The 25,481-nt window shown below is 40.6% G+C and overlaps 1 protein-coding gene across 3 annotated transcripts in view; it reads right to left on the bottom strand.

Annotated features, from left to right (window-relative positions):
• The window catches only part of ABCG2 (ATP binding cassette subfamily G member 2 (JR blood group)), a 148,909-nt gene that overhangs the window by 45,357 nt on the left and 78,071 nt on the right, over positions 1 to 25,481 (bottom strand). For all 3 annotated transcript variants that reach the window (XM_007450678.1, XM_007450677.1, XM_007450679.1), the window contains exon 2: positions 2,940 to 3,159. In XM_007450678.1, the coding sequence (XP_007450740.1) occupies positions 2,940 to 3,142 (203 nt within the window). In that variant the 5' untranslated portion in view covers positions 3,143 to 3,159. The remainder of the gene's footprint in view (positions 1 to 2,939; positions 3,160 to 25,481) is intronic.

Below are 25,481 nucleotides of genomic sequence, written 5' to 3'. Positions count from 1 at the left end.
CCTGCTGATTCAATGGCAGCTCGAGCTGGTCGGCTGAAGTTGAGAAATGGGATTTTGGAATAATGTCATAGTATCTCTCCTCTCAAGGTTTATCACTTACAAAGGGGAAAATGGTGACATTATGGCAAAGAAGACTGGTAGCCACCAACATGACCAGGTGACCGAGATTAGGGGGTGGGACTGAAATAAACCAGCTTGGATGAGACTGCAGAGACACCGTGTGACGATCAGCCAACTCTGTGCATGGCCGACCAAGGGATCACAGGACCCATCACTGTACTCCTCATGAAGCTACACTTCCCCTGAGCTGCTCCCAGACAATGACTGCGCGGCTATGTAAGAGAGGGTCCCTATTTCTAGACAATATGCACTGGAGGAGTTAGGAATATTGGAGCACCGTACGGACAGCTGGCTCTCAAATGGTTCAGACAAATGTTGACGACAATGGGTATATAAAGCAACAGAGTGATGAACAAATGCAGTGAAATGTTGACAGGTGAATGGGTTACGTTCCTGCGAGGCTTACATCTGAAATTATCTCACGATCAATTATTAATTTAAAAAAATCCCCAAATAGTAAAATGAGTTTCCCTGAAGATGTCAAGATATCCACACATCTACCGGAATGGATCATTTTTTCTATAAATCTTCAGCTTTGGTGAGAAAAAGTTCAACTGCTGGGTATGGGGACAAACGAAGCATAACAGGAAGTTTCTATAAGGGAGCAAAACCTCGCCTTTATGAATTCTCATAGTCAGATTTCGTTTCAGCTTCTTCCCCCATAGAGGGAAATGAGACGCTACATTCGTTCTACAAATGAGATTATAAAATGTCCAAAGGAAAAACAAAAATCAAGATTCTCATCAGCTTTTCTGGAATATAGTTACTACTTTTTAAAAATAATTAACATTTATGAGCATTTGTTTGTTTGTTTGTTTTTGGCTACACTGCTCATCATGCAGGATCTTAATTCCCCGACCAGGGACCGAACCCGAAACCCCTGCGGTGGAAGCACAGAGTCTTGACCACTGGACCACCAGGGAAACCCCACAGTTATTATTTTGAATGCTGATGGTGTTATCAAACATGAATCAAAAAGAAGACAGGGCTTCCCTGGTGGCGCAGTGGTTAAGAATCCACCTGCCAATGCAAGGGACACAGGTTCGAGTCCTGTTCTGGGAAGATCCCACATGCCACGGAGCAACTAAGCCCGTGAGCCATAACTACTGAGCCTGCACTCTAGAGCCCATGTGCCACAACTACTGAGCCTGTGCTCTAGAGCCTGTGAGCCACAACTACTGAAGCCCGCGTGCCTAGAGCCCATGCTCCACAACAAGAGAAGCCACCGCGGTGAGCAGCCCGCACACCATAACAAAGAGTAGCCCCCGCGCAGCGATGAAGACCCAACACAGCCAAAAATTAATTAATTAATTAATTAATTAAAAAAAAAAAAAAGAAGACAAATGAGAGAACACTTTTCCCCATCCCAGAAACTCTACTTAGTTGAAGCCCGCAGATGGGGGAAAAGATAAGAAACACTACTGCCTAGATAAGAAATGTGAGTAAGCAAGAAAAACTACCCCTGGTATCCTTTTAACTGTAAAATTTGAAAAGAATACAAGATTTGACTGAGTTTTTATGAAGCAAGGAATGCATGTAAGGATGAACTCAGTTGCTGAAACGCACACCACTGAACCATATAAACATTACGAAGCCTTCAGCAGATGACACTTTCACCGTATCAAGTTACTAATTTACTAGCTTTAAAACATAAGCAAGGTAAACGAACCGTGGAGCAGCATATATTTTAAATTTATTCAACCTGCACATACTCAAATCATTTGTTACCTTCCACTTACCAGCACAAAATCTGAAGTGACCAGCCTTTTTCTTGATTAGTATGCTCCACAAAAAAACTTGTCAGCTTTTCAGAAAGGTCAGTTGACTCTAGTCTAGGCATGTGGCAAAAGATAAAAGCTTTTCATCTACCATTCCTCTCCTTATTCTCATACTCAGGGTTTCTTTACACAAGAAAGCATCAAGGAAGCAGGCATGACAGTCTGTGTTACTGCATGGAGAAAATACCATCTAATTCTACACAGCACCTGGCTTCCAGCAACCCAGTCTCAGATCCCCATTGTTTCTTCCCCACCCACATCCAAAAATTTTCTCCCCTATTTGTCATCTCCCAGCCCTCTGGAAGCAGCTGGCTGCCAGTAACAGAAAAGACCACGGTCCCATATAATGCATCCAAAAGATATGAGAAATATCTGATTCCATATCGGTTTGTAGCCATACCTGGCCATAGGGCTCTTATAAAACCACTCCTCCAGGCTTGGAAAGCCGAAAAAGTTGCTTCCTTTGTCTAGGAATAATTATTTCCCCTATTAAACAAAAAAATTAACAAAACACATAGGCCAAGCTACCTAAGCAAACCTAGATTCACTCCCTACTCCACAGAGAGGCAGAATCCAGCTCAGTTCTCTGGAAATCAGAAAAACATGAAAACCCTAAAGGCTATAATATATGAAAGAGAGATACCTGGGACCCAGCAGATTCTATCTGAATGCTCATCTCTCTCCCCACTCTACAGCCTACTCCACCACCATGGGATGAATTAGTTGCTGGATGAGGAGAATAAAAATCATACTTTTATGTTGACTTGGATTCTAAAATATAAATAAGTGTATTCATTTGGATCCTAAATTCTCTTATCATTTTGGACTTCAACAGCATAACTTAAGCTAAGCTATAGTTGTGTTACATTTACATATACCTAACATGTGATCCAACTGTTTCACTGCTAGTTTAGCCAAATGAAACGAAAGCATGTGTCCGTATATCTGTATAGACTTGTACACCTTTATCTGCAATAAGCAAAACCTGCAAAGTTCACTGCATGTCAATGAACGTATTTAAACAAAAGTTCATGCACATACTTGACATTCTTTAGTATTTCTTTCTCAACTGTTTTCCGACAAAGTAGAAAGCCACTCTTCACTTTTACTCGATAGCAGATGTTATGAAAACTTAACACAGCTCCTCCAGTAAACGTCTTCAGGTCATTGGACGTTGTCTTTGGGATGCAACTGGTGTTTCTTTTTGACATTGGGACAGAAACTTGGTAACTACCGGAAGACATCTGGAGTGTTTCTGCCTCTCTGTAGAGGGAAAAGCAACAGTAAGTTGACAGTAAATGAGACTGTAAACAGTAGTTAAGAGTACACTTAAAACAATTCGGTTTTGGTACAAACTTCCAGTTATAAAATAAGTTAAGTCCTGAGGATATAATCTGCAGCATGGTGACTCTAGCCAATAATACCATACTGTATATCTGAAAGTTGCTAAGAGAGATCTTAAAAGTTCTCATCATAAGAAGAAAAAATTTGTGACTTTGGTGTGTGATGGATATTAAGTAGACTTACTGTGGTGATCATTTCACAGTATATATAAATTTTAAGTCATTATGTTGTATGCCTGAAACTAATATAATATTATGTGTCAATTATATCCCAATTTAAATTTTAAATAGACACCAAAAGAATTTTAATGTAAAATGCCTCATTGGTCATTTTTATATTGATTATATGTTTAAGTATAAAAATATTTTGCATATATTGGATTCAATGAAATATATTTAAAAAAATTTTAAACAAGTCCATTGTAAACCTCAATGCAATAAATAGCTCCATTTCCAATAAATAGGCCACATCACAGCAATAAGAACAACCTTGAAACCTATATTAGGGAGGCAGACACAACTCTGAATACATACACTCCAATTAGGTGTCAATTAAACATCTAATAAGTAAACAGGGAGAGTATGAAAATTTCTCAAAACTCATGAAGCAGAAAAAAGATGAACGGGAGTTAGATCTGACTTGAAAAGTGTATTACGATACGACTCAAGATCAGGGACAGACCACATGATCACCATCACCCCGTTTCTGTTTGAGTCTATGACACAGTTATTACAAAAAGGGGGTTGGCCAGGCAGTCAAGGATAAGAGAGATTTATTTGAATTTAAAGCTCCAGACTTGGGCAAGATGGGAATAAAGATGCAGACCTACTAGAGAATGGACTTAAGGATATGGGGAGTGGGGAAGGGTAAGCTGGGATAAAGTGAGAGTGGCATGGACATACATACACTGCCAAATGGAAAATAGCTAGCTAGTGGGAAGCAGCCGCATAGCACAGGGAGATCAGCTCAGTGCTTTGTGACCGCCTAGAGGGGTGGGATAGGGAGGGTGGGAGGGAGACGCAAGAGAGAGGGGATATAGGGATACATGTATTTGTATAGCTGATTCACTTTGTTATAAAGCAGAAACTAATACACCATTGTAAAGCAATTATACTCCAATAAAGATGTTAAAAAATAAATAAATAAATAAATAAATAAAGCAAGCTCCAGACTTCAGGCGACCTCGGGGCCGGGCTCCGGGTCCGGTGGGTCAGCACCAGCTGATGCCCAGTGGGCGCCGCCGCCTGGACCTGTTGGGTGAGCGCCGGAAACAGTGGGCCCCGTCAGGCCAGAACGGTTCACCTCTTATTATTTCCCGCAATCGCCACGTGAAGCACCTGTTGACACAAAGCTGTCTACACAGTGGGTCTGGCCCTGGTAATCTGCCTCATTCGCGAGTTCCCGCCTGTGTTAGGCGCTGCGTTGGGCAGCTGGGTAAAACGGTGAAGAGCGGGGTTCCTAGTCCCCGGAGCTGCCCTTCTGCAGAGGCAAGACTTTCCAAGGCCAGCTGCAGTCAGAGCGTCGAGAACGTGTGGGCTTTAGGGATGCCTGCAGCGAGTTCAAGTCGCGGCTTTCCCACTGGTCGCCAGTGACCACAGACACGTTCGTTTAACCCCTGAAAGTGTTATCTTATCCGTGAAAAGGAGATTGACAGTTTGTGCTCTAGGATTGTGTGATTTACATGAGAGAACCTATGTAAAGTACATGGTACACTCTTGGCATGCCATGGATGTGTTGTGTTTGTGGTTTTTGTCTGCCTTCCTGAGCATCAAAACAAGTGCAATCGAACCGGTACAAGAAGATGGTCCTTCCTTCCCATTAGATTAGTGATTTTTATCTTTATCAAGGTGTTGAAATGCTTTTGGAAGGTATAAAATTTGCTGCCAGTTTCAGCCTATGACTTGGTTTAGCCTGTTTAATGAATCTTCCTAAAATATATATGTGCTCAGAAATCAACTCACCGTCCCTATTTTATACTCTGTGGAGTGCTTGATGCTGTGCCCTGGATCTCACTCAGTGCCGGGCAGGGTCCTGAGCACTTGTGTCCGTGCTGTGAGACACAGCACATATTGTCATCCCTTCATGCCTGATGAAGAAATTAGGCCAAGGAGGAGAGATAACTCGACCAGGGTCACACAGCTGATGGCGGTTACAGCTGACATCTGTTAAACGCTTTCTGTGTGCCAGGCACAGTTAAAATGTTTTTTTAAACGTGTATCATTTAATCCTTGCTACTCTGTGAGTTAGGTTTCATGGTAGTGACCGAGCTGCATTTTGAACCCATATCATTCTATTTTTGTTTTTTCTAAAATAATTAAAAATTGAAGAAAAATTACATTCTAAAACATTTTTAGTGTCATATGTGTGGAATGTCGCAGGGAATGTGAAAGTGATACCTGTGATGACAGGTGTCATGATGATATGAAACATCAACGAAAACCAAGATTTTGTTTATGAAGAACGTATTTGTATTCAATACCCCCAGGTCATGTTTTTAGTTATCAGTGGGAACTGTTCTTTGGGTTTCAGGGCGTGTTTGGAGTTCCAAAGCTCAGCACCCCAGAAGGATTCCATGTCGCCCAGGAGAAGGCCTTGAGGAAAACAGAGCAGCTGGTGGGCCACGTGTGCTCTGCGCCGCCGGGGCCCCAGACCGTGCTCATCTTTGACGAGCTCTCGGACTCCTTGTGCAGGCTGGCCGACTTGGTTAAGACCCCGGGCATGGGCCGCAGACCACCTCTCACTTCTGCAAGTTAAGCTCAGTTTATTAGGTTCAGTATTGGACTGTAAGGTTAGGAATGTCTGAACTGTTTGAGAGGTCTTGGGTGTAATCTGTTATAGTGAAGCGTGCTGCTGAATGGGAAAAATGTACAGGAAAGGTCAGATTTAGTACTCATACTTTAATACATATATTTAACAAAATAGATATGTAATATGTAATGAAAGAATGATTACGCACATGGCAAAGATTCTTCATGTGACAAAGGTTCTTCATTTATGAAAATATCTACCAAAATTCTAATAGAACATTTACCTGTACATTTACAATAAAATTAATTGCATAAAAAAAAAAAAGCTCCAGACTTTATATGCTCCTTCAATCAACTAGGAAGATAAACTCCAAACTTCTTTGGAATGACAAAATCATTTCCTTAATGAGCAAACATACTTAAATCCTAGGAAGGTTTCGAATTATGTACAAAAATAATGGAGAAAATCAAGCCAGTAGTTAAGCAGTTAAAGAATTTAAAACAAAAAGTGAGGATTAAATGTATAAATGAAGTTGAAAATATTTCATTAAACAAATTTTAAAAGGTCCCTTTAAAGGATTTAGAGTAAGACCTTAAAGTGAACTTAACAGCTTGTGAAACAGGTTTGAAATGTGAAACTTCCATAAAACTAGTTTTAATTTTTAAAAATCAAAATAATCCATGGAGAACTTTCTCTCTGGCTATGGTAGAGTAGCTGGTCCAAACCAATCATTCTCCTAAGAACAACTATAGAAGTAGACAAAGTATAAGATGCAGCTCTTTGAAGAGCGCTCTCTCATGAGAGCAAGCAAAGCAGCCAGGACTTGAGCTGCCAAATTCCTGGAAAGGAGGGAGGCTAAAGACACAGCCAGCATTCTGTGCCCTTTTCCCCTCAAGGCAAAGTGCACATACATGGGGCAAAACTCAGGAAAACCAGGCAGACAGAAGCTGCTAGAGGCCAAAAAGCTGAACAAATATTTAAGTAGCCTCTCAGTGTTAGGGAGACCAAGTTTGGAGCTGTGAGCCTCCCAGTTGAAACCCTGAAGTTTTTGAGATCCCACTAGGCCTATGACCTGGAAATATGGGCAACCCAGAAACAGACCAGCTTCTACCTCAACCAAAGTGATCCACTCATACTTTGCTATAAGAAACTTAAATCACTCTGAAACTTACCATCCAAATTTTCAATCAAAAATTACCAAGCATGCCAGCAAATAAGACCTAATGTTCCAAAAGAAGAAAACAGAAATAGACCCATAGATATTGCAGATTGGAGTCATCAGACATCTGCGTTAAAATAACTGAGGGATACGTCTAAGAAAATAAATGAAAAGACAGACTACCACCAAAGAACCAGAATCTGTATTTTTTTTAAAAAAATCAATAGATGAGTTTATTAGCAGTTTAGACACAGATTAGGAAAGAATTAATGAACTGGTAGGCTGGTATGTAGAAAACATACAGATTGAAGAATGTATGAAAATTCCACGTATCACCATGGAAAAGAAAACAAAAACAAAAAAAACTCCAGACTGAAAAAGTAGGCTTTTTTACTACATAAAAGAGGTATCAAGCCACAGATTGAAAAAGCTCTAGGATACATACAAGAAAACCATGCCTGAGAATATCATAGCAGAACTGCCCCCACACCAAAAGAATCTGTAATTGTTCCTGTACCCCCAAAATGCTCTATTGTTGTCACACTTAAAACACTATTCAATCTTGGAAACTGCAATAGTAGGAAACCACTTAGAGACTGGTCCCAGGAAATTAGAAGAGCTTGGTTTTAATCTGTGAACACAATGAATGGTAATCATTAGCTAAAATCCTACTCTCTTAAAGCAGTGAAAGAGAAGGCTCAAGGTACAAGTAATCTACAGACGTTACATCTTGACTTTATGAACTTCTTAAGCCATCCCCCATGCCTTCAAAAGCCAAACTATGCCAGTCTGATACGAGCAATTGCTTCTCTGGCCTCCATCCCCATTTGATGTTCAGCCACCGAAGACACTTTCTTACCCTCTCCCAAGGCTCATTAAGAGAATCAAATAACGTACCACTTGAATGTAAATAGGTCATTGGCTCAAGATAGACATTCACACAAAATTTTTGTGAGATTTTCTGCTAATAAAAGGCACCAACTGGAACTAAAGTACCCAAGAAAGATTATCTATGCCCCTCCATCTATCCATCCATCCAAGATAGAGGGCTAAAGCTTATAAATACAATCACAATTTTAGAAGTGTGTGCATACCAAGTTTTCCTTCACTGTGATGGGCTTAAGTTTGTGATTCACACTGCTAGGAGGTGCTGGATTCCTCATTAGGATTCTAATAATCTTCCTCAGGAAGACAACAGGGTCTCAGTTATTCATGTGTCACGACTCAAGAGATTAGCAGGCATAACTAAGGTACACCATCCAGCTGAAGCACATTATACCAAAAAACAAACTTATTTCTAACACCAATATGGAACAATATATTACTCTAAGATGAAACAAAAATCTTACAGTAATGATTACAAAATTTTAAAAATACAATGTCTCAGGGCTTCCCTGGTGGCGCAGTGGTTAAGAATCCACCTGCCAACGCAGGGGACACAGTTCGAGCCCCGCTCCGGGAAGATCCCACATGCCGCGGAGCAACTAAGCCCGTGCGCCACAACTACTGAGCCCGCGTGGCACAACTACTGAAGCCCGTGCGCCGCCAACAAGAGAAGCCACTGCAATGAGAAGCCCGTGCACCTCAACGAAGAGTAGCCCCCGCTCGCCGCAACTAGAGAAAGCCTGCGCGCAGCGACGAAGACCCAAGGCAGCCAAAAATTAATTAATTAATTAATTAAATCTGTAAAACAGACGAACAAAAAAGACCCCACCACCACTCTGGCTGCTGTGTGGCAAGTGTGGAAGCAAGGCCCAGTCAGGAGGCTCCTGCAGAAAACCAGGTGAGACACGCTTGGACAAAGGGATGGGCCTGGGTAATGACAGAGGGGACCTCAAAAGTTCCAGGGCTCTGTTCCCACGCGGTAAGGTTTAGATGCCTGTGAGACATCCGAGGGAGAGACAGATCTTTGGTTAAAAACTGAGAAGCATATACAAGACTCTCGTGAATGACAAACCACAAACCCCTCTTGGGGGTCTTCAGTAGTCAATAATGTATTGCTCTACGATTTTTAAAACATGCTACAGACCCACATTTGATTAACTGTGAACTGCTTTTCAAGAGGCATCAAGGGATTTACACTGTCACACACAACTGTAAGGTTTAGGATTTTGGCAGGTGCAGTAAGTGTCAAAATCCATAAGAAGATCCGTTGTCCTTGGTTCACCAGACCCTTGGCCTTCTCTCCTGGAAGGACCGTGCCCCCCTACTATCTCAGCCATACATGCTGCCCACCTTGGCACTGTGAATCAAGATACTGTCTTCTCACCCACTTAACTCTCCCATCTTTTATCCATCTATCTTTCCAGCCCACTCCCTCTACTTATCAGAGGACAGCTCCCCTAGGACTCCCACAGTACCTAAGTTAACCTTCTACTTATGCTCTGCTTTTCATTCCCTGTTGCTTACTCAAGGACACCTACCCAGTTATCTCCCACCACCCCTCACTTTTTCTCCCCTGCATCAATTTTTCCTTCTCTCCTGATTATAAAATTCTGTAATTCTTCTCCCCCTCCCCTTCTATGAAGATGGTATATAAGCCCCAAATTCTAACAGCCCCTTGGAGTCACTTTCTTTTTCTTTAAAAAAAAAAAACAACAACAACAACTCCCACAGCTCCTGTCCATCTGTTACCCTCTCCCTCCTAAGTCCCTCTTAAAACCACTCCAATCAGGCTTCCATCCCACCTCACCCTCACACCAAAACCACTGCTGACAATATTAGGTGACTGCCAAAGTGACATATCCAATGACTTTTCTGATTAAAATGTAATTCACCAACCATAAAATTCACCCTTTGAAAGTATGGCTAATTACGTGATTTTGAACGTGTTAATGATCAATTCTTAGTCAAACCACCAGCAACACTGAAAGCTGAATATTCTCTCCTGGAAACATTTTCTTCACTTTGATTTCAGGACAAGATTAGGAAGCTCGGTTTAGGACATATGCTTTTGAGACATTCAAGCAGAGATACAGCGGACGGTTGGATGCTGACAGGAGAGGACCTAGAGATACACACCAAGTGGTATGAAGACCCTGAAACTGGATCAGAAGGGGAGTGGCTGTTGAAACACCACTGTGGCATAAAAGTTATTTTGAGCTGAAGGCATTTGAGCTGAAATCCCTTATCTGCCTAGAAGTAGAGGATGCCCTCACGCAAATTGTCATAAGTCCTCTCCCCAGAAGCAACCAGGGAAAATTGACTCTTACCACCTGAGACAAAGAGAAATCTGTACCACACTTAAACAGACCTGTCAAAAAATTATCTATTTCCCATCTATTCTCCTAAAGGCCCAGTTATCTTTCCTAAAAGTCATTTGTGTTCCCGTAAGTGCCCTTCTCCCCGTCTCCTTCTATGAAGATGGTATTTAAGCTCAAATTCTAACCACTCTTTTGAGTTACATTTTTCTGTGAACTCACTTTACACATGATTGAATCTAACCTGCCTTTCTCTCTCGTTAATCTGTCTTTTGTTGGTTTAATTTGCAGGCCCCCAACAACCGAACCTAAAAGAGTAGAGGAAAAGTTTTTCCTCCCCTCCTCTGCACCTAAGAGAGGAACGCCAAGGACTCCAAGGACTGAGTCCTAAGGATATGTTTACCATAGTGGCGATTAGGAAGCACCAGCCAAGAGATAAATAATTTGACAAAGTTAAAAATTACCAACTCCCTGGAATTCCCTGGCAGTCCTTGGTTAGGACTCTGTGCTTCCACTGCAGGGGGCTCGGGTTCGATCCCTGGTTGGGGAACTAAGATCCCGCATGCCGTGCAGTGCAGCCAAAAAAAACAAAAAAACAAAAACAAGATTACCCACTCCATTTATTCACACAAATTACACAACAAATCACTTATTTTATAGATGGTAATCTGGTTCTTGATGTGTAAAAATGCTATAAATAAGGCCCAAGGAAGTGATTCTCTTGTGTTCAAGATAATTGGAGGTCAGATGGAAAAGTACCTATGCTTCTTTCCACATTCTATAGTACTGCTGTCCCCGGACACATGTGGCTACTGCTACTCAGCACTTGAAATGTAGCTGGTGAATGTTTTATGTTATTTAACTTATACACTTAAATTTAAATAGCCACAAGTGGCTTACAGTTACCATACTGGACAACACTGGTCTAGACTGTTTACTTCTTAAAAATGTATTTCCTCATTCTTGGGTTACTTGATAAATAACCAATTTTATAACCCCACAAAAGATACATATACTTGAACACTGAGGTCACCCCACCCACTCTCATATCCATCCTGCATCAAAAAAAAGAAGAAAAAGATGCATATACTTGCTATATGCTGTTATCAAATAAATTCATTCCTGAGTTTTAAAACAGCACAAAACTGTACTGTTTTTATTTCAAAAACAGGATACTGCTATATATTTCAGGTTGAGAATAACAAATCTATAAAATGATTAAGTATACAATGGCTGAGAAAAGGCAACACTTCTTATTTTAGAACTGTCTTCTGAACAACTGCTAAATTGAATTAAATCACTTTCCTCAAGCGAAAACAAATGAGGTGAATCCCTTCTGATCCCCAAACAGAATTCACATTTTACCAAAACATTTTTGACCATGTTTTTGCAGGAAGGGGGACCCCTTCCAGGGCCTGAGAGTGGGCTCTGCTCTAACACTCAGAAATGAATTGTCCAAAGAAACACACATGCTGACAAAGCAAAAGACTTTATTAGAGAGGGGTGCCAGGTGGAGAGCGGCAGGGTAAGGGACCCCAGGAGAACTGCTCTGCCACGTGGCTCGCGGTCTCAGGCTTCATGGGAACGGGGTAGTTTCTGGGTTGTCTCTGGCCCATCACTCTGACTCAGGGTCCTCCCTGCGGGCGCATGCGTCTCTCAGCCAAGATGGATTCCAGAGAGGAGGCTTCTGGGAGGTTGGCAGGACATATCGTCTCCTCCCTCCTCCTTTTGGCCCCTCCCGGATTCTCCCAGTTAGCTTTTGGAGGCGACACCTCATTCTTTATCAGGACCTCCTGCTGTGAGACAACTCTGGCAAGCAGTTATCCTGCTTGTGCTTGGCCAAGGCTGGTGGTTTCGGGCCACAGTTCCCTAACAATAACAGAAATTTCATAACATTCTCAAGGTGAATTTCATACTGCTTTATTCAGAATTTCAAACACCAAAGGTAGGCTAATGAAAGAAAAATAATTAATTTAAATAAACTATAACCCTGCCAGTCACCCTCCAGGGCTTTCCTCTAAGAGTCACAAAGATCTTTCTAACAGTGTATGACCAGTACTTGGATCACAGCTCACCAAACAAACTAGCACTAAAATGTTCTTCTAGCCCCAACTCATAGTGTACAAACTTTCCTCTCGCGCCCTTTTGGCCTTCAGCCATCTCCCAAATTACAAGTAAAAGAATGATACGTTAAAGTATCTCCTTTAGACTTTACTGGAAACCTGCCACTTCAGAGAGCCACATTTGCAGTTGCAAGCTAAAAATTTGCCCACACAGGCTGTTGTAAAAGCAGGGACCTAACATCCATTATCTTTGTATCCTCTGGAGCTCTTCATACCCTGTTCTCGATTATTCCCACTGAATGAAAGACTAAATGGCAATATGCCACATCCCTGTATTAAGCAAAGTGGTTTCATAAAGATATTCTAACAACAGGAAGTCACTAAGCATCCTGTTTAGAGAAGTTAGGTTCTGGTAGCATTAGTAAACTACATGTACAAATGAGAAAGAACAAATATACACACCACAGAAGATTCTGCCTGGTATCTATGAAAGGTAAGGACAAATCTTAACGAACACCACCTAAGAACTCAATATATTAACACAGCTGGAGTTCACAGAAAAAATAATTATCCCGTTTCAAGGCAGGACATTCTTCCGGCCAGGAATGTCCTTCCCCATTCCTTTGCCTACAGCCTCAAATTCACTTGAGAGATTAAGACCAGTTCCATCCTTCATGGAGCAGCACATGGCCTCCTAGAGGAGACTAACCAGTTGTAACAGAAGAAGAGAAAAGAGAAGAAAGTTGTCCTAGTAAAGGAAAGTAACGCCATTAAATTGAAAGAGATTGTGCTGGGAAATGCATGCTGGCCGTTATACTAGAGTTCAGCTCTGGGGACGGGGCAGTTAAGAAAATGAGGCTACAAAAGTAAGCAAAGACCATCAAAGGGTGACATACGCCCTGCAGGGAGTGAAGACTGGACTCTGGAAGCTCCGCAGGTCCCTTCAGCCCTGCTCTCACTCGTCCTACACATCCCCATCCTTCCAGCACAGAGGAGATACTCCGTAAGGCCAGTGAGGGATCTACAGGGAACTAGTGACTTATGGAAAAAAGGTACAGGTAACAAAAAATGGGGGAACATTCCTTCCAATATAATGCCAACTATACTCATGGTTCAGCCTAATCTTTGTTTTTTGTCATGTTTATTAAAAACACGTCAACAGTAAACAGTGTTGTAAACAGTAAAACTTATCCTCCTTAAGTACAGTTTTTGGACTTTGAAGATGTATACAGTCATGGGACTTCCCTGGTGGTCCAGCGGCTAAGACTCCACGTTCCCAATGTAGGGGGCCCCAGGTTCCATCCCTGGTCAGGGAACTAGATCCCACATGATGCAACTAAGAGTTCGCATGCTGCAACTAAAGATTCCCACGTGTCGCAACAAAGATCCTGTATGCTGCAACTAAGACCTGGCACAGCCAAATAATTATTTAAAAACAAACATATATATATATATATATATATATATATATATATATATATATACGTACACAGTCATGTTACCACCAAAATTAAGACACAGACCATTTCCATCATCCCAAACAAATTCCCTCTCCCTCCCCGCAAGTCCCTGACAACCACAGATCTGTTTTCTGATCCTTTTTCAATTTAATCTTAATCCTCCCTTTAAACAGATACAAGTGCACATAAATACAGCTGACTCTTTGAAACCCAGCAGGACCCTGTGGGGTCCTCCTGGGTACAAAAGTCTTTCTGTGCCCCTGGTTTCTTATTTGTAGGAAAAGGCTTCAGCCTCCTAGACCTTTGGAACTTCCCTGAGTTCCAAAAGGCAGATTCAAACAGTTACTAATTAGAAGAGTGAAGGAAGCAGAAACAATGGAAAGGCAGTAAAGAAACAATAGTGCAGGGACTTCCCTGGTGGCCCAGTGGTTGAGAATCCGCCTGCCAGTGCAGGGGACACGGGTTTGGGCCCTGGTCTGGGAAGATCCCACATGCGGTAGTGCAACTAAGCCTGTGCATCACAACTACTGAGTCTGAGCTCTAGAGCCCGCGAGCCACAACTACTGAAGCCCGTGTGCCTAGAGCCCGTGCTCCGCAACAAGAGAAGCCACCACAGTGAGAAGCCTGCGCACCTCAACGAAGAGTAGTCCCTGCTCCCCACAAACAGAGAAAGCCCACGGGCAGCAGTGAAGACCCAACACAGCCAAAAATAAATAAATGAATAAATAAATTTATTAAAAACAAAAAAAAAAGAAACAATAGTGCAGGGTCCTGGTTCCTCCTCAAGGGATATATATTACAATATCTTTGAGCTCTCCTATAGGAACTGAGGCCCCGCAGCTGGCTGGACAATGGTAACTTCCAGCTGAGCACTAAATTCCTGGAGCACCGCCCTGTTACCTCACCACCAACCAATCAGAAGAAAGTCACACACCCTGCAGCCCTCACCCCAAATTTTGCCTATAAAAACACTTCTCCGAAAACCATGAGGGAGTTCCGGTCTTTCGAGCACAAAATGCCCGTTCTCTTTGCCTGGCCCTTGCAATAAACCTTCCTCTGCTCCAAGCTCCGATGTTTCAGTTTGTTTGACCTCACTGTATGTTGGGCACCTGAACTTGCATTTGGCAACACCTTAAACAACTGTGGTTGTTTGGTATAAGGTATGAACTGTGCAGGTCCACTTATATGTGGATTTCTTTTCCATAACTATATTAGAAATTTTTTTTTTAAGATTTGCAACAATTTGAAAAGACTTGCAAACTATGTAGCCTAGAAATATTGAAAAAAATGAAGGAAGTTAGGTATGTCATGAATGCATAAAATATATGTAGATATACATGTAACATACAAAATATGTGTTAAGTTTTGGAGGAGTCAAAAGTTATACACGGATTTCTGACTGTACGGGGGTGTGTTCCTAACCCCTGCTATTCATTTTTCCTTTTGCATTCTGACAAAATTTGCAAGGATTCTGCCCAAATTTGTCTTAATCTGCGACAGAAAACTTAAACTTCTAGAAAATATTTAGTCAAATTGCGAGTAAAAATGAAGAGTTAGACTAAGTGCAACTTACATATATGTTACATCCCAACGTTTCTTAATCTTTGGATCAGCAGTTTCCCGGATGAAATTGTGATGTTCCCTCCAAAGGCTGCTTGTAAAATGCTACCTAATACCCATCATCAAACGTATGGGATTCGAGTTTCTCCAGCCTTTAAATGTACTAGCCAGTAACCTTGGAGGCATTGCTTAGCCTCTCTAAGGCTGTTTCTCATCTGTTGAATTAAAATTCATTCACTAATACTCATTAGACTTCTACTACGTGACAGGCACTGGGGATACAGGAGTGAACAAAACAAAAACATACAAACATCCCTGCCATCAATGAGGTTATGTATGAAGAGAAAAAAATAAAGCAGAAGAGAAAAAGTGGTCAGGGGAGACCTTTCCAATGAGGCCTTTGAGCAGAAACCTGAGGGTGGCTCTCTGGAGGCGTGACACCAAGTCCAAGTGTCAGTCTAAGGGACTGCAAGGCCAGCGGGGCTGAGGCAGAGGGAGGGAGAGTGTAGGATAGGAAGTCAGAGGTTCAGGTCAGCTCTGGCAGTGCCCACGCCTCGGGCCACTGCGAGAACTTTGGCCTTGGCTCCAAATGAGACTAAGTCACCAAAAAGTTCTGGGTGGCACAATGACAAAATCGAACTATGTTTAAAAAGATCGCTCTGACTTGGGGATGGGGGGTGGGGGAACAGAGCAGGGAGACCACCTAGATAGAGGCTACTGCAGCCATCCAAGAGCCCAGATGGGAACACCGTCCTGCACCCCTCCTCCCAGCCTATGACAGCTGGGCATATTTTGCCCTAGAGACACTACCAGACACGAGACAAGCACTCAGAAACTGTAAGGAAGAACAGTACCTGGTTTCTAAGGAAGGGTGTATTCAGATATATATCTTAGGATGCCAGGAGTATCCCCGGTCTGCAGCCCTTTGCCCACAAGAAGGTGGGGCTGGGAGGAAGGACTCCAGCAGGCAAAAGGCACCTACTGCCACAGCAAGGTCACGGCCAGTGGAGGTTTTATAGTGAGTCTCTGTTGTCCGCCCAATTCCAAAAGAACCACACCTCCCCCGACTCTGCCCAGGCAGGCAAAAGCAGGGGCAAGTATAATGGTCCAGCCTCAGGCCCACGGAAACCCACTTACGTTTACGTTTTACGTTTATACTCATTTTACATTTACGTTTACACTTACACTCACTTACGCTTAAGAGGGAACTGACAGACGTGGACAGGGAATGCTGCCTGCCGTCCCAGGAACACAATGCTGCCTGTCATTGCAGCAAACCAGGCTCTGGCCACCCGCCGCTGCAGCCACCATCCCCATACCTCCCGATGCCCCTCCACCAAGCCCCCATGGTGCACACCAAGGGGAAATTAGAGAAAAAGAGGAAGCACTGTGTGCTCTGGGCACTGGCCCTAGATCGTTCATATGCATATCTAAGGAATTATTACAATAAGCCCAGATGCTGGTATCTTCCCATACATCGAAAAGCACTAAAATCATTAACTTGTGATGTCTGTTTCTTGTGACTATCAGTTGTCTTTGATGTCTGACTACACGGTTTGTTTTTTGTTTTTGTTTTGTTGTTGTTGTTGTTGTTCAGCAAAAACTCCTAAATATCCTGGCTATTCCCTTATCTCTTTGCACAAGTTCCTCAGAGCTCTCCGAGAGGCTGTCTCCTGAGCTTCAGTCTTCAGTAAGGTCCTCAAATAAAACTTAACTTGCAACTTTTAGGTTGTGCGTTTTTCTTCAGTCGACCGTTTCAGTGAACAACAAAGGGACCCAAGAGCAGACTTCTCTCCTTCGCCTGAACTCTAGGAGGTTCTGGAGCCTTGGTGCCAGCAAAGGCCTCTTGTGCCCGGCCGCCTCCAGACGAATTTAGGTAAGTCTCTTCTGGGCCTTGGATTTCCTATTACTGGCTGATGATCCTAAGCTTTATTTGGTGGTGGATTAAACTCCTCGTTGGAAGAGCAGACTTTCCTTGAACTTACTTTCAAGAAGAGGTACCTGGGTTACCCCAGATGAATGACACTGGGAAGATTCTGCTCAGTTTAAAGACGTGAGCGGCTTACCACAGTTGAGAGACACTGGGAAGATTTTACTATGTATTTGTTGCCGAAATCTCAGCTTCTGTATGCCAGCGCCGAATAGAAATACAGAGACAGAGTTTAGGAGAAAAGAGAAAAAAGTGGCTTTATTTCTTTGCTAAGCCAAGAGGGGACACAGTGGGTTAGTGCCTCCAAAAACTGTGCCCCTCCTCCCCTCCACCACCACCGGGGAATTGGAGATTTTATATGCGGGACTCGCAGTCTGTGGTATATGATAAGGATCAAAGTAGTGAAGGTCTTGCATTCTTTTTCTCCTTGCATTATTTCAAAACAGTCATCGTGGCTCAGGCAGCCCGGTAATTGGGTCCGTCTGTCTCTGGTTTATTGGCCTGCGCGACCTTCTTTCTGAAATGCAAAAGCTACAGGGGGTGGTTTGCGGCTAGGGAGCATAGCGAATTTACATAAAGTTAGGCAGTGACAGGCGCAGGATGTAACTCACACGGAGTCAGGGGTGACAGGGGCAGGATATAATTGACGTAGGGTAAGAGAGTGAGAGGTTAGCTTTGTGAAGTACCAATCTAGTTACGGACACTACAGATTAGAAACAGTTAAAATAAAACAAGGAGTGATTAACTCTTTCAGGCCAGGTTATGTTTCTTCTCTAGCCGGTTCACTGTCCCCTTTACTTTCCTTGTTCTCAGGAGAGGAAAAACTTCATTTCTATTTTTGCTGCAACCTACACATACAGAATTTATTCCTACAAATACCTGCTTAGTTGGGAATTCAAGGAAATCTCACCCTAAAAATGGGCAAGTTGGGATTATTCTAACATTCCAAAATAAATGTTAAAAGAACCCCAATTAATCCTTTTAACATTCCAAAATTAATTAACTAAAAACATTCTAGCTGTGTGTGCTGGCTACAAAAAGCCAGCTTGGTAAAACATCTTTTCAGAATTCCGACCTTAAAGGAACAAAAGCCCTTCTAGGAGGAACTTGCATTTCTCTCCCTGGGTCTTTGAGATGTAAATGTTCTACCTGATCTTATGCTTTTTCCTCCGCCCCCGCCCCCAGTGTTTTGAGAGCTCTGACAATGGCCAGACAATGGATCTTTTAAATTGGAGAGACTTCTAAATTGGTAAATTTTTAGAGGGCTCTCACTATAAACAGCTGTTTTATTGGTACCCACGGAAAGACCAAAGCAGAAAGTAAATACAAAAAAATATAACGGCTAACCTTAACAACTCCCTTAGTTTAAAACAAATAAACAGCAACAACAAAAAAAAAAACAGTTTGGTAAGCTGCATCTGTGGTCAGTTTCCCCTCAATGGGTCTTACAGATGCTAATAAAAGCATTAGATTGTTAATCAGGTTGATTAACAAGGGAATAAGAAACTGAGGGGAAAGTCTAGAGGTGTCTTCCCAACAAGGTGGAAATTTTAAAGGGACTTATCCTAAAAGGATAAAAATCTTTAGATGGTTAAGAAATGGGATAAATAAAACAGACATTAATGGGATTAAAATAAATGTTTTGATACAACACTAAGGTTGGATGGCCAAAGGGACCTCCATTGGTCCCCAATACTAAAGAGCCCCAAACAAGTCTACTCTATTTACTCCAGTTTACAACATACATGTATTGAAAAGGCTGCTGGGGACTTCCTTGGTGTTCCAGTGGTTAAGACTTGGCCTTCTAATGCAGGAGGTGTGGGTTCCATACCAGGTTCAATCCCTGGTCAAGGAGCTAGGATCCCACATACCTCAAGGCCAAAAAACCAAAACACAAAACAGAAGCAATATTGTAACAAATTCAATAAAGACTTAAAAAAAAAAAAAAAATGGTCCACATAAAAAAAAAAAAAAGTCTGCTAGAAAATTACACTGAGATACCTGACCAGCAATTGCTTGGGGCAACAGGCCAATTAATCAAGTTGGCTCAACTCTTCAACTGGGGACCCCAAAGCGTTTTACATAAAAGTAGATAAAATGGTCGGGGGATAAAAAGAAAGGTTTCTAGGGTCAACAACAAATTGGCATTTTCCATTGGCACTTGCCAACTAGCTCTACAAGGATTAAATCATGTACTGCTGCAGCTGCGGATTTTCAACACCCCCTGAAAGGAGTTCAGGGTGGAGAGCAGAAATGAAGCCCTCTGTGCTCTGGGAAAAAACTGGCAGAACAGGTCTTCAGACAGTTAGATATTTTCAGGAGCCGATTTTATGAGCCCAATTCTCGTATCTCCTCATATCTAGAAAAGCACCAAAATCCTTCATGGTGACGTCTGCTCCTCGTGACTAGCAGAAACCTTCTGCAAAACATATGTGCTTGATTGCATGTATTCCCGGGCTGCAGTCCTCATTTTGCCCCAAATAAAACTTAACTCGCAACACTCATGTTGTGCATTTTTTTTAAGTAGACACTGGGACTCCTTGTAAGACCAAGCCTAGTTGATAGGGTCTTAATGGAGGCTAAAATTAAAGATATAAGAGTGGATAGAATTGAGATGAACCTTTATAAAAGTTGGTATATTTGAATGGGCTTTATATAAGATCGTTAGGTCTCTTCTACCAATTATGTTATGGGATAAACATTAGGTCTCACTGGGGAATGCTTCCCTTGCCTGGTATAAGATAGGGCATATAAATCTGCCCCTCAGGCAATATTGCTTAAACATATGAAGGAAAATCAGTAAGGTGTGGGTTGAGCCCACACAATATGAAATGAAACTGGGAGCTAATATTCAGGGACTAATAAAAACAATAATGGAGATTTTTCTTTTTGCCCCTAGGGTAAATTGCTCTGGGTTTAATTTGTACACTCAGAATCTGAGGGCCTTTGTTGACTGCCCTGTGCAAAGTTTGGAAGGCATGACAGATTGAACCCTAAAGTTCTAGAACATAGAACTCTTGATTTTCAGTGTAGTTGGAAATCTTACTGATATAAAAAAGCAAATTAAAGAAAATGTAGTTGGGCAAATCAGTCTTTCAATATCATTTAGGTGGCAGACCAGTTCTCTGGGGAATTAAAAGCAACTGTTTTTGTCTTGCAAATCTCTACAAATCAGAAATGTAAGTGCAGCCCACAAGGACCTGAGACTGAGCCTAATTTGCTCAATCAGGTAGAACCTGAACCCCCTTCCTTCCACCAAAAAGAAAAAAAAAAAGGGAAAAAGAGGGAGGCCTTGTTAAACTCAAACTGCTGGAAAGGCTCCCTCACCAAATCTAATTCACAGCCTCCTTCAGGAGTTATCAAGGACAGATACAAACCTTAAAAATCTTTTCCACAATAGTGAAAAGCTTTAGTCATCTGAGCAAATAAATTTAACTTATTCCAAATATTACTTATAAACTAGTAAGTTTATAATATAATAACTGATTCATGACTAAGTTTTGAAATGAAGCTATAAGATCTCTATTTATATCTGTTTATATGTCCGTGTGTACATTATACATATGATATGTCCATACCTCCAGATAATATTATCAAAATTAACTTTATAAAAGACCTGTATTTAATTGACTTAAAAGTAAGCACTTACAAATTGAGTATTTTTAAATATAATAAAAAACTTACCCAAATTTCAAGTTCATGTGATCTGGGAAATATTCAATATTAAGTTAATATCCAGTTTTAAAGTTTAAACTTGTTGGTTTAATTAATACAGACATGTCTTACTTTTATTGCACCTAGGTTTACTAAAAGTTAAATAGGTCATATTATCTCTGTTAAATTCATCAAGAAAAATCTCTTGAAATGATGGCTGACTTGGTCTAATGTCTCATGAAGTTTTCATGGGTCATCTAAACACAACTGTAATTCAATAGATATAAATGGGGTAAGAGCTTTTAGGTAAATTCTTTAGGAATAATTATGTTTTATGGTATGTCTACTTAAAAAATAGTTTCTCCAGATTTTTGGTGACTTAAAACTTCAGAGTTTTGCTAAGTTAAATGATGGAAATTTATTAAATGTCTAGATCCTTCCCAAATAAAATAAGATACTGAAACATTACTCAACATACGCTGCCTTTTACGGAGAAACTAAAGATACTTAGGTTTATTAATAAAAATGTTTGATGTCACACTGAAGAATTTTCTATTAAAAAAGCACCTATTTTTTAGAAATCATAAACAGTATTTGTGATTTTGCCAATGTATAGAATAATAATGTGAAAGACAGTTTATAATTGCTTACTTCTTAGTTTTCACGAGAAATTAAGGTTTTTAAAAGATTAGAATTCTCGTTAATATATGTAATTGAGACAACTAAAATTGGTAAGGAAAACATCTTTGTATGAAAGGAAAAAAGGTATATAAAGTGGAAACACATTTTGTTGAGGGAAAAGAAAGTAATTTTGTCCGGGTGAGAAAGAAAGGAAACGCGTAGGACAAAATCTGAAAGTAAAAAGAAAGTTACAGAAGGTATGTGGAAACGGAACCCTGAGAAAAGAGTTCTGTACACGGTCAGGACTGGCTAAGATTAAAATAAAGTTTAATTGAGTAAATAAATTTCAATATCAAAAGTAAGCTAGCATGATTAACATAAATATGGATCTGAAATTTAACTGAATCTTTTTATCACTGTGAACTCAATCAACAGACACTAAAATTAAAACTAAAATATAGGGAGAGTGTCCAAATCTTCTGGATATTAAGGGGCCCTCTGAGCACACAAAAAGACAAGAGAAATGAAGATCTTGCCTATAACCCTTCTTTTCAGAATGAGAAAGTAGGCTCAACGGCTTGCCCCAAGATTGGGGGAGGCAGGAGGCGGGGAGGTGGGGGCCAGGACCTCACAATTCATTTGAAGACATTTTGCAGATCTGAAAGATATGATCTCAACACACCATTGTAAAGCAATTATACTCCAATAAAGATGTTTAAAAAAAAAAAAGGGCATTAAACCCTTAAAGAAAAATAAATAAATAAATAAAATCTTTGCCCTTTAAAAAAAAAAAGAAAGAAATATCTTATTCCACTCTGTCACCCAACCTGGCTTCTAGAGCATATGGTTAATTTGTGTTAAAAATAAATAAAGGCATTTAACTTCTGCCAAAAAAAAAGTGATATGAACAGATGTCCATAACATGAATATATACTGACTGGCACTTCTGATTTGAATTCAAAACTATGGGGTTTGCACATAAGCACTTTTATATTACATCTGTGTCTTCTTTCTTCCACACAAAGAATAATGATTCTCAAGACTCGGGAGATGACAGAATCTGAATATCTCATAATTATTTCTTTGTTTTATTGCACATTACATACATAATATTTTCAGAATAATAAAATATTAATACTACCATCACCAATATGATTACTGAAAGTTAAAAAGAAATTTTTTCGGCGCAGCCACTACGGAAAACAGTATGGAGGTTCCTCAAAAAATTAAAAATAGGGTTGCCATATGATCCAGCAATCCCACTCCTGGGTATATACCCAGACAAGACTATAATTCGAAAAGATACATGTACCCCTATGTTCATAGCAGCACTATTTACAACAGCCAAGACATGGAAACAACTTAAATGTCCATCAACAGATGGATGGATAAAGAAGATAAAATGGTATATGTATCCAGTGGAATATTAGCCATCAAAAAGAATGAAATAATGCCATCTGCAGCAACATGGATGGACCTAGAGATTATCATACTAAGCAAAGTAAGTCAGAAAGAGAAAGACAAATACCATATGATATCACTTATATGTGGAACCTAAAATACAATACAAATCAACATATCTACGAAACAGAAAGAGACTCACAGATATAGAGAACAGACCTGTGGTTGCCAAGGTGGGGGGCGCATAGGGGAGGGAAGGAATGGGAGTTTGGGATTAGCAGAGGCAAACTATTATACATAAGATGGATAAACAACAAGGTCTTATTGTATAGCACAGGGAACTATATTCAATATTCTGTGACACACCATAATGGAAGAAAGAATATGAAAAAGACTATATATATACATATATATATATATGTGCATATATATGTGTATATATATATATATATATACACACACACAACTGAGTCATTTTGCTGTACATAAGAAATTAACACAACATTGTAAATCAACTAAACTTCAATAAAATTAAAAAAAAAAAAGATATGATCTCTACATATCTGCCCTTCACACATATTGAGCCACTGGTCGGGACATAGTTTAAATAAGTTAATAAGCTAAAAAAAATCCTACTTTCTTATCAGAGCCTGAAAAAAATAAAAATGTGTTCATTGCTTTATAAGCACTTATGGGTCATCATTTGGGAAAAAGTGGGAAATTTTAACGCTCTAAACCCTGCCAATTTCATTTCTTTCCCACAAGAGACTGAACCCAAATTGGAAAATACAGTCAGGGCCTCTAGAGTGTTTGAAATTTAAGGCATTACTTGCCTTGTAGAGATGCATTTGCTAGGTCACAAATCTATAAAACTTAAAAATATCCAAGCAACTCCCAGCAACACACCTAGTACCCACATCTTGGTTTCTTATAACAGCCTCCAAAACAAGGAACCAGAGTGCCTTGGAGAAATGGTCGATGCCAGGGTTGGGGCATGGAAAATACAAAAATGAGCCTGGAGCATTTCATGATACCAGAAAGTAAGGAAATGCTTTCTAAAAAACGGGGATAGGGAGGTGGTATGTCAAAAGGGCACAGGGGCCAACCTGAAAGAAGAGCTCCCAGTGGCCAAAGATGCAACAATTTGAGCAGCAAATTAAATAATGACAGTATCAGATTATAACCTATATAATAAAATAAATATCCATGAGTCTGTACTGATACAAATAGTTGAATAAATAAATGGTGAAGGAAAAGCTCTTCCTTACAGAAGAATTCTCTTTAATAAACATCGAAGGAATGAGAAAAACAATTTTTAAATCACCATTAGAACAACACGGTACCATGTACATCAAGTTTCACCAATGGATGCTAAAACTAGTGAATATAGATTTAAGGAGAGGGGCTTCCCTGGTGGCTCAATGGTTAAGAATCCGCCTGCCAACTCGGGGGACACGGGTTCGAGCCCTGGTCCAGGAAGATCCCACATGCCACGGAGCAACTAAGCCTGTGTGCCACAACTACTGAGCCCCAACTACTGAGCCCGCGTGCTAAAACTACTGAAGCTCGTGTGCCTAGAGTCCGTGCTCTACACACAACAAGAGAAGCCACTGCAATGTGAAGCCCATGCACTGCAACTAGAGAAAGCCTGCTCACAGCAACGAAGACCCAATGCAGCCAAAACTAAATAAATAAAATAAATTAAAAAAAAAAAAGATTTAAGGAGAAACAAGATATTTGCATGGTCCAAGTTTCTCTCCCAAGATATCTACTAAATACAAAAGGAAAAATGATAACTTTCCATCGGGGACCTGACAAACAGCACTTAACCAAGGTCTACATCAGTCATAAGACATCATGTACCTCTGCTATGATGCACTGGGATTACTTCTAGTATTTCTTCCCAAAATGGATAGCCATGAGAAAATACTGAGTACTAACTGAGGGACATTCTAAAAAATAACTAACAGTACGCTTCAGAAGTGTCAAGGTCAGGAAAAACAACAGAACAGAAGGTTGGTGAGCTGTCATAGTTTGGAGGAAACTCATGATACACAACAATCAAACGCAACGTGAGCTCCTAGGCTGGATCCTGAACAGAAAAAGGAGAGTGAAAAGCCGATGAAATCCAAGTAAGTCTATAGTTTAGTTAATAGCATTTACCAATGTCAGTCCATTAGTTTCGACAATGGTACTACAGTTTACGTAAGATGTTATAGGCACTCTCTGTACCATTTTTTTTTGCAACAAGTCTAAAAATAATTCCAAGATAAAAAATTAAAATAAATAATGAAATAACCCCCATATTTTTCAATGTTTATAACGCAAGTGTAGTATTAGACTTAAATTGCTATCTTTGCTCTTTAAAACCAACCCAGCCACGGCTATATCTATTCTGAAAAGCATTGTTTTATACAGACTAACACATCGAAGGTCTCTTTCC

The sequence above is a fragment of the Lipotes vexillifer genome, unplaced genomic scaffold, assembly GCF_000442215.2.
Source record: "Lipotes vexillifer unplaced genomic scaffold, Lipotes_vexillifer_v1.1 scaffold34, whole genome shotgun sequence".
In the NCBI taxonomy this organism is placed as follows: Eukaryota; Metazoa; Chordata; class Mammalia; order Artiodactyla; family Lipotidae; genus Lipotes; species Lipotes vexillifer.
This window is presented reverse-complemented; position numbering and strand designations above follow the sequence as displayed.